Raw genomic sequence first — 9,770 nt, forward strand, 5'->3', positions numbered from 1 at the left:
CTGAGATACAGGAGGCCACAAGCCAACGCAGGAGTGGCTTCAGGACAAGTCTCTGAATGTCCTTGAGTGGCCCAGCCAGAGCCCGGACTTGAACCCGATCTAACATCTCTGGAGAGACCTGAAAATAGCTGTGCAGCGACGCTCCCCATCCAACCTGACAGAGCTTGAAATGATCTGCAGAGAAGAATGGGAGAAACTCCCCAAATACAGGTGTGCCAAGCTTGTAGCGTCATGCCCAAGAAGACTCGAGGCTGTAATCGCTGCCAAAGGTGCTTCAACAAAGTACTGAGTAAAGAGTCTTTTTTATTTTTAATACATTTGCAAACCTGTTTTTACTTTGTCATTATGGGGTATTGTGTCTAGATTGATGAGGGGAAAAAACAATTTAATCCATTTCAGAATAAGGCTGTAATGTAACAAAATGTGGAAAAAGTCAAGGGGTCTGAATACTTTCCAAAGGCTCTGTTGGTAGTTGGTAGAGCATGACGCTTGGCGCTTGCAATGCCAGGGTTGTGGGTTTGATTCCCACGGGGGAAAGTACGGAGGGAAAAAGTATGAAAATGTATGCGCTCTACTGTAAGTCGTTCTGGATAAGAGCGTCTGCTAAATGACTAAAATGTTAAAAAAAAAAAATTTAAACATCGTTTGGGATGCAGACATCCTCTCCTCACTGAGTCAGTAACAGGGAGGTCATTTTCTCTTCCTGTTACATGATCTCTGTGTTGTGACACAGGGGCTTTCCTGTGAAAAGGAAGTGAATTGAAACTAAAAGAAAAAGGGACTATTTACAATATAATCAGCATGAACGTAATGGATTTCCCCCTCAATATAACGACATATTGACTTAATATGATCATTTTACAAAAACTCTAAATTGTACTAGCAGTTTGTGGGCTGTGGAGCCTCTTGAGTATGGATAGCTGCTAGTGAATTTGTGGTAACAACTTTTACTCTAATCATCGTTAAACAATAGATGCTTAGAAGCAGTGTAGAAACAGTTTTATATCCCTGTGAAAAGGAACGACTGTACCGGAGTCTCAAATGACAACCTATTCCCTACATAGTGCACTACTTTTCTCCCCAGTGGTATGGGCCCTGGTCAAAGTAGTACACTAGTAGGGAATAGGGTGCCATTTGGGACAAGGAATGCTTTATCACTGTTGTTATTCTTTATTTCATGGTGTCCCTCTAATGTTTCCTCTCTGTCTGTCTATATCCTCTCTGTTACCTCTGTGTCTCCGCTCCGTCTCCTCTTCGTCTCCTCTCCGTCTCCTATCCGTCTCCTCTCTGTCTCCTCTGTCTCCTCTGTCTCTTCTCTATCTCTTCTCTGTTTCCTCTCTGTCTCTTCTCTGTCTTCTCTGTCTTCTCTGTCTCTTCTCTGTCTCCTCTCTATCTCCTCTCCGTCTCCTCTCCGTCTCCTCTCTGTCTCCTCTGTCTCCTCTCTGTCTCCTCTCTGTCTCCTCTCCGTCTCCTCTCCGTCTCCTCTCTGTCTCCTCTGTCTCCTCTGTCTCTTCTCTATCTCTTCTCTGTTTCCTCTCTGTCTCTTCTCTGTCTTCTCTGTCTTCTCTGTCTCTTCTCTGTCTCCTCTCTATCTCCTCTCTATCTCCTCTCCGTCTCCTCTCTGTCTCCTCTGTCTCCTCTGTCTCCTCTCCGTCTCCTCGCCGTCTCCTATCCGTCTCCTCTCTGTCTCCTCTGTCTCCTCTGTCTCTTCTCTATCTCTTCTCTGTTTCCTCTCTGTCTCTTCTCTGTCTTCTCTGTCTTCTCTGTCCCTTCTCTGTCTCCTCTCTATCTCCTCTCCGTCTCCTCTCCGTCTCCTCTCTGTCTCCTCTGTCTCCTCTGTCTCTTCTCTATCTCTTCTCTGTTTCCTCTCTGTCTCCTCTCTGTCTCCTCTCTGTCTCCTCTGTTTCCTCTCTGTCTCCTCTGTCTCCTCTGTCTCTTCTCTATCTCTTCTCTGTTTCCTCTCTGTCTCCTCTCTGTCTCCTCTCTGTCTCCTCTCTGTCTCCTCTCTGTCTTCTCTGTTTCCTCTCTGTCTCCTCTCTGTCTCCTCTCTGTCTCCTCTCTGTCTCTTCTCTGTCTCTTCTCTGTCTCCTCTCTGTCTCCTCTCTGTCTCCTTTCTGTCTTCTCTGTTTCCTCTCTGTCTCCTCTCTGTCTTCTCCGTCTCTTCTCCGTCTCTTCTCCGTCTCTTCTCCGTCTCCTCTCCGTCTCCTCTGTCTTCTCTCTGTCTCTCCTCTGTCTCCTCTCTGTCTCCTCTGTCTGTCTCTTCTGTCTGTCTGCTCTGTCTGTCTGTCAGTACGCCTGTTTGATGCTCTCTAGGAAGGTTACTACAGAGGTATCTACCTGTCCAATGCTCTGCTTGCTGCTTACAGGCTTCACATGCTCTCCTGTTATGTGTGTGTATCACAGGGCTCTGGTCAAAAGTAGTGCACTAAATAGGGAATAGGGTGTCATGCTGTCTTGGTGGCCTTGCATGTTGCTTGTCTTGTTGTCCATTGTGGCTTCGCATGACCTCAACCATAGAAATATAGAATAACTAAAATGTCTATATTAACTTGAATGGGGATGACCGTTCTAGGGATTCTATTTCTATGACTCGAACACCAAATGCATCAGGAGACATTACTACCTAGAGACGAAGTCTGGGATGAAAGAGCATTGCATCTAATATGTGTTTCCATCTGATTTCACTGGGTGTGTCCCAAATGGTACCCTGTTCAGTAGTGGTGCAGTCTGTCCCAAATGCTACCCTGTTCAGTAGTGGTGCAGTCTGTCCCAAATGCTACCCTGTTCAGTAGTGGTGCAGTCTGTCCCAAATGCTACCCTGTTCAGTAGTGGTGCAGTCTGTCCCAAATGCTACCCTGTTCAGTAGTGGTGCAGTTCCATCCTCTCAGGCCAATGTATGAATGAATGGGTGGATCAGAATCGCCGTTATAATCATTGGCCAGAACGGAGAATAAAGTCCAAATCCCTGTCCCCATCCATGGCTAATTTAGGAAAGGGACAATTTTAGCTAGCTAGCTAGTCACTGGAGGACAACAACCCAACAATTCAAGTTTTTCCTGTCCATGACGTTTGGCTTGATGTGATGTGATGTGATGTGATTGGTGTGAAGCCAAATCCAAGCTGGCTTCCCTTGATACTTTTTTTTGGTGCGCCAGGACCAATCACAGTTGAGCTCACTCAGTTTAGCTGAACGCCGATTGGCTATTATTTTATACTTTATTGTCAAGGGATGCCAAATGCTCGCTGGCGTCCCTTGCATTCAACGCTACGGGCGGCCACAATATCACACTCTATCTGACCAGACAGCATCAGATGGGCTACACATACAGAGGCAGAGGGTTTCGCTAACTCAGAGGCAGAGGGTTTCGCTAACTCAGAGGCAGAGGGTTTCGCTAACTCAGAGGCTTTCTCCAGTGAGATACATTCAGCCTCTTGCCAATTGACGGACATTTATGAAACACAAAGAGACAAAAGATAAAGTTTTTTTTATTTGGGGGCATCCATGAATACACACCACTGACACTATTCTCTATTTAGTGCACTACAATATAGTGCACTACTTTTGTTGTGCACTAAATAGGGAATAGGGTGCCATTTGGCATTCAACCAGCACTCAGACATGTTGCTCTAACGCAATGGCTCCTTCCTGGTGCCTCTGACCCCTGACCTTGTGCCTCTGACCCACTGCAACGCCAAGACAGCATAGTTCCCCTCGCTGCCTCTCTCCCTCTCCCACCTGTAGGACTGCCTATAGTAACCCTGCTAGCCTGCTAGGTAGCCTAGCGGTTAAGAGCGTTAGGCCAGTAACCGTAAGGTCGCTGGTTTGAAATCCCCGAGCTGGCAAGGTGAAACGTTCTGCCCTTGAGCAAGGCAGCTAACCCTGCAACTGCTTCCCGTGGATGTTGATTAAGGCAGCCCTCTGCACCTCTCTGATTCAGAGGGGTTGGGTTAAATGTGGAAGACACATTTTGGCTGAATGCCCCTTTCCTTCCCCACCTCCTGCAGTCTGTCTTAGCGCCTGGGTAACCTGTTGTTGTGGTGGTGTGCATGTCAGCCTGTGTGTAGTTGCCAGGGTTAATGTGGTTATAATGGCGGCTGTGAGTAAAGATGGGTAAAACTACAAACAATAGCCTATATACTGTAATACCAATTGAATCTAGCAACTATAACAGAAACTTCAATTCAATTCAATATAACTTTTAATCGAATTTAATTGGGTAAAAAACTATACAACAAGATGTGCATTGGATGCCCAGAGGATAGCACTTAATTAAAGCACTGATCCTGAAGGTCCTCTATAGCGTTAGTAGACCTGAAGGTCCTCTATAGCGTTAGTAGACCTGAAGGTCCTCTATAGCGTTAGTAGACCTGAAGGTCCTCTATAGCGTTAGTAGACCTGAAGGTCCTCTATAGCGTTAGTAGACCTGAAGGTCCTCTATAGCGTTAGTAGACCTGAAGGTCCTCTATAGCGTTAGTAGACCTGAAGGTCCTCTATAGCGTTAGTAGACCTGAAGGTCCTCTATAGCGTTAGTAGACCTGAAGGTCCTCTATAGCGTTAGTAGACCTGAAGGTCCTCTATAGCGTTAGTAGACCTGAAGGTCCTCTATAGCGTTAGTAGACCTGAAGGTCCTCTATAGGTCGTGTTCATACTCCCTGTTGATTGAGTTGTTGTTCTGTTGTCTGGTTTACCAGGTGCTGGAGGCCACCCGCGTCACACGCAGGAAAAGCAACATGGCGCTGAGGTGGGAGGCGGGGCTTTACGCTAATGAGGACGGAGAGGAAGAGGAAGAGGAGGAGGAGGAGGAGGAGGAGGAGGAGGAGGAGGAGGAGGAGGAGGAGGAGGAGTAGTCTGCTCTCCCTTGTGTTCTGTGACTGTCAGGAGTGGAGGGATGGAGAGATGGAGGGATGGAGAGAGATGGAGGGATGGAGAGAGATGGAGGGATGGAGAGAGATGGAGACAGCAAGACAACCACAAGTATTTATTTTACTAAGTATTCTAATCACATGACCTACTGGATGGACCAACCAGGAAGTAACATCCAGCCCCACACTGGAATACAGAGAGACCCATGGGATACGGCTGGTTGAGTATTGGTTCAACACAGAAACATACACTCAGAAAAAAAAGATGCTATCTAGAACCTATAGAGGACCTTCTTCGGCTGTCCCTATGGAAGAACCCTTTTGGTTCCAGGTAGAACCTTTTTCAGTTCCACGTAGAACCATTTTCACAGAGGGTTCTACATGGAACCCAAAAGAGTTCTACATGGAACCTAAAAGGGTTCTTCAAAGGGTTATTCCATAGGGACAGCCGAATAACCCTTTTGGAACGCTGTTTTTCAGAGAGTGTATGCCTGTCAAGTGATCCTATTATATTATCTTAGTGGTGTGAGGGAGGATGTCAGACTCAATGGAATCACTGGAAACCAGACTTCGTCCCAAATGGCACCCTATTGTGCAATATGGGCCCTGTTCAAAGCAGTGCACTATATAAGGAATAGTGTAGCATTTGGGACGAAGCCGCAGGGTTGGCTTTTCTCCAGATTACATCCAACAGCAAATGACGTTTCCTGAGACTTGATCCTTGTTGTCGACCTCATGACAAAATGTAACCTTCTGTATTACCAGTATTTCTCACTAAGACAGGTGTTTAAAATAGATATTATCACTCTAGATCTGCTTTAAATGAGCTCATATTCATAAAATAATAAAGGAAGTCCTCTCCTCTTCCTTTCCTGACATTTGATGATGGAAGTTGAAACACACAGATACAGTATCTGAGATATCTAAAGAGCAGATATGAGTTCGTTTAACTAAATGACCTCATCTAAACTGAAGAGCACGTTTAGACGGAACGCGTTGGTCACTCCGAGGGAAGGAAGGAGTCGAAGTGGAGAAAGCTATCTGCAGGTCATTTTTCAATAATTAACAATCACTTAATTGATCAGTTTGATCAATATAGGAAGAGTGTTTTTATAGATGGATGTGATTATCAGGGAGTTGATGACTGGATGGCCTAATAACCAATCAGTGAGATGAATGAGATGAACATGCTTGTAGTCATAGATGTGCCTATTGACAATTATTGTTGTCATAAAAAAAAAAAAAAAAAAATACGATGGGAAGTGTCCCAAACGGCCCCCTATTCCCTACATAGAGCCCTATGGGCCCCGGTCAAAAGGAGTGCACTATATAGGGAATAGGGTGCTGTTTGGGACACACATATTATAATGTAAAATGTGTTATGCAATGTAAGTGGTGTAGAATGCCTCATCTATAGAAAACAGAATGAACTACTATGGCGACACTGAAAATGGCCGCCAGTCCACCCATTATGGCAACAGTTCTAATTCTATGGATGTGACACAATACATGTCTGGGAGTCTGTGTTTTTGGACTCTAATACTGAACAAGACAAATATAATCATCCAACTGGTTTCAAAACAGTCTGTGTTATTAAGTATTTGAATGTCAGATATTTAAAAAAAAAAAAATGTAACCCACTGATCATTTCTGAAGTACCTGTATCGGCATTGCTTGTTTAATTTGAGCTCTTCCCCCGATGTAAGCAGTCTTCACTGGTAACATAATGACATAGGATTGATGTGTATTTGATGTATGGAAAATCTGCCTGGAAGAAATGTTTTTATGTTTGCAGATTGTTTTCACTCTTGCCCTCGGTAGCTGAGGGAAAGATTGGTGAGAATTGTTACGCTTTTTGGAGTAGTCCATTATCCTACAAAAAAACAATGTTTTGGAGTTAAATTGGGTCAAGGACCACACATTTCAAAACACCACAGTCTATTGCAGTCAAAGTGACAGTTTGCATGAAAATATCAAACTTTTTAAATCCAGTCATGTCCTGACAGGGGGACGTGTTTTTCATTACCAACAGGAGTATTGGATGAGCTCTATTTCCAGCTCCTTCGTAGTGACGTCAGTCAGAACCAGGCAGGAGTTTTACCTTCTCTAAATGGACTGAACAGCTCTATGCCCAGCTCTAATGGACTAAACAGCTCTATGCCCAGCTCCTTCGTAGTGACGTCAGTCAGAACCAGGCAGGAGTTTTACCTTCTCTAAATGGACTAAACAGCTCTATGCCCAGCTCCTTCGTAGTGACGTCAGTCAGAACCAGGCAGGAGTTTTACCTTCTCTAAATGGACTAAACAGCTCTATGCCCAGCTCCTTCGTAGTGACGTCAGTCAGAACCAGGCAGGAGTTTTACCTTCTCTAAATGGACTAAACAGCTCTATGCCCAGCTCCTTCGTAGTGACGTCAGTCAGAACCAGGCAGGAGTTTTACCTTCTCTAAATGGACTAAACAGCTCTATGCCCAGCTCCTTCGTAGTGACGTCAGTCAGAACCAGGCAGGAGTTTTACCTTCTCTAAATGGACTGAACAGCTCTATGTCCAGCTCCTTCGTAGTGACGTCAGTCAGAACGGGACAGGAGTTTTACCTTCTCTAAATGGACTGAACAGCTCTATTTCCAGCTCCTTCGTAGTGACGTCAGTCAGAACGGGACAGGAGTTTTACCTTCTCTAAATGGACTAAACAACAACAGGAGCAATTGACTATTAAAACCCTGAGATGATAAAACAACGGCCCAGCTGAAAACAACACCTTTTTACTACCATGCCAAAGGAGCATGTCGTTTTTCCCTGAGTGAGGACTCCACGAACCCACAAACCAGGACCTGAGAACTGTCTAGGGAAGTAGGTTGTGTGCCGTGCCCTCCGACCCCAAAGAACATTCTGGGCATGCACCGAGTCCGTTCATTCCCCTGAAAGAAACACCACAGGCTGAGATTCAAATGGCACCCTATTCCCTATGTAGTGCACTACTTTTGGACATGGTCATAGGTCAAAACCTCTGGTCTAAAGTAGTACACTATATAGAGTGTCATTTGGGATTTAAGCTACCCTCAAGAACCTTGTTAATGGTTTCTTATAGTGTTTTTTTATATAATATATATAATATATCGAAAAGTATTTAATGGGCAATTGTGTCCTTTTATATGAGTTCAAGAAGCTTTGATTTTGTTTCTGCTTTAGACTGATGACACAGAGAGGTGTGTTTCTGCTTTAGACTGATGACACAGAGAGGTGTGTTTCTGCTTTAGACTGATGACACAGAGAGGTGTGTTTCTGCTTTAGACTGATGACACAGAGAGGTGTGTTTCTGCTTTAGACTGATGACACAGAGAGGTGTGTTTCTGCTTTAGACTGATGACACAGCGAGGTGTGTTTCTGCTTTAGACTGATGACACAGCGAGGTGTGTTTCTGCTTTAGACTGATGACACAGAGAGGTGTGTTTCTGCTTTAGACTGATGACACAGAGAGGTGTGTTTCTGCTTTAGACTGATGACACAGAGAGGTGTGTTTCCCTCTGATTGTACTATGGTTATGTCCCAAATGGCACCCTATTCCCTATATAGTGCACTACTTTAGACCAGAGAATGGCACCCTATTCCCTACATAGTGCACTACTTTAGACCAGAGAATGGCACCCTATTCCCTATATAGTGCACTACTTTAGACCAGAGAATGGCACCCTATTCCCTATATAGTGCACTATTTAAGCGATAGGGTGCCATTTGGGACACAACCAGTGTGTGGGGTGCGACAGTGTTACCTAGGTTACACTGTTGATTTGTTGACATTCAGACAGTATTCTATTTGCCTTGAGAGAGGGGGGGAGAGGGAGAAAGAGGGGAGAGAGAGAGGGAGAGAGAGGAGAGAGAGAGAGAATGAAAGAGGGGGGGAAGAGGGAGAGCGAGAGAGAGAGAGAGGGGGGAGAGAGAGGAGAGCGAGAGAGAGAGAGAGAGAGAGAGAGAGAGAGAGAGAGAGAGAGAGAGAGAGAGAGAGAGAGAGAGAGAGAGAGAGAGAGAGAGAGAGAGAGAGAGAGAGAGAGAGAGAGATTAACCTAAACTTCCGAACATTGTTCAGGAAATGTAATAGAGATTGACCTGTGACCCAGGACGTTGAACATAATAAGCTGATCAGTGGTTGGCTGATGATAGGCAGAGGGCAGGTATTACTTAAAGATAGTGTTGGTAGTTTGAAATTATGAACAGAAACACAAGGATGTTTTTGTATCTGAAAAGGAGAAGTTTGTTTTATCGCCTGGTTGCTTTGATGTGTGTGGGAGACAAATACTTTTTTTGAGAGTTTTTTATTTATGCAGTGGAAACACTAAAGGAAAATAGTTTTCCAGAGGCCTGTGCTACAGTGTACACTCATCACAGAGGAGGGAGAGAGAGATGCTCATCACAGAGGAGAGAGGGAGAGATGCTCATCACAGAGGAGAGAGAGAGATGCTCATCACAGAGGAGGGAGAGAGATGCTCATCACAGAGGAGGGAGAGAGAGATGCTTATCACAGAGGAGAGAGGGAGAGAGAGATGCTCATCACATAGAGAGAGAGAGAGAGATGCTCATCACAGAGGAGAGAGAGAGAGATGCTCATCACAGAGGAGAGAGAGAGAGATGCTCATCACAGAGGAGAGAGAGAGAGATGCTCATCACAGAGGAGAGAGAGAGAGATGCTTATCACAGAGGAGAGAGAGAGATGCTTATCACAGAGGAGAGAGAGAGAGATGCTTATCACATAGAGAGAGAGAGAGATGCTCATCACAGAGGAGAGAGAGAGAGATGCTTATCACAGTGGAGAGGGAGAGAGAGAAGCCGCAGGGTTGGCGAGAGAGAGAGGGGGGGAGAGGGAGAAAGAGGGGAGAGAGGGGGGAGAGAGAGGAGAAAGAGGGGAGAGAGAGG

At 45.2% G+C, this 9,770-nt stretch overlaps 1 protein-coding gene across 1 annotated transcript in view; it reads left to right on the forward strand.

Annotated features, from left to right (window-relative positions):
* Nucleotides 1-8,659, forward strand: part of LOC311135786 (A-kinase anchor protein 2-like) — a gene marked incomplete at its 5' end in the record, with an annotated part of 17,602 nt that extends 8,943 nt beyond the window's left edge. Inside the window, one exon of the mRNA XM_084169828.1 lies at nucleotides 4,693-8,659. Within this exon, the coding sequence (XP_084025954.1) occupies nucleotides 4,693-4,848 (156 nt within the window). The 3' untranslated portion in view covers nucleotides 4,849-8,659. The remainder of the gene's footprint in view (nucleotides 1-4,692) is intronic.
* Nucleotides 8,660-9,770: the final 1,111 nt, after the last annotated feature.

The sequence above is a fragment of the Coregonus lavaretus genome (genome assembly GCF_964263955.1).
Source record: "Coregonus lavaretus genome assembly, chromosome: 10".
NCBI classification, from domain to species: Eukaryota; Metazoa; Chordata; class Actinopteri; order Salmoniformes; family Salmonidae; genus Coregonus; species Coregonus lavaretus.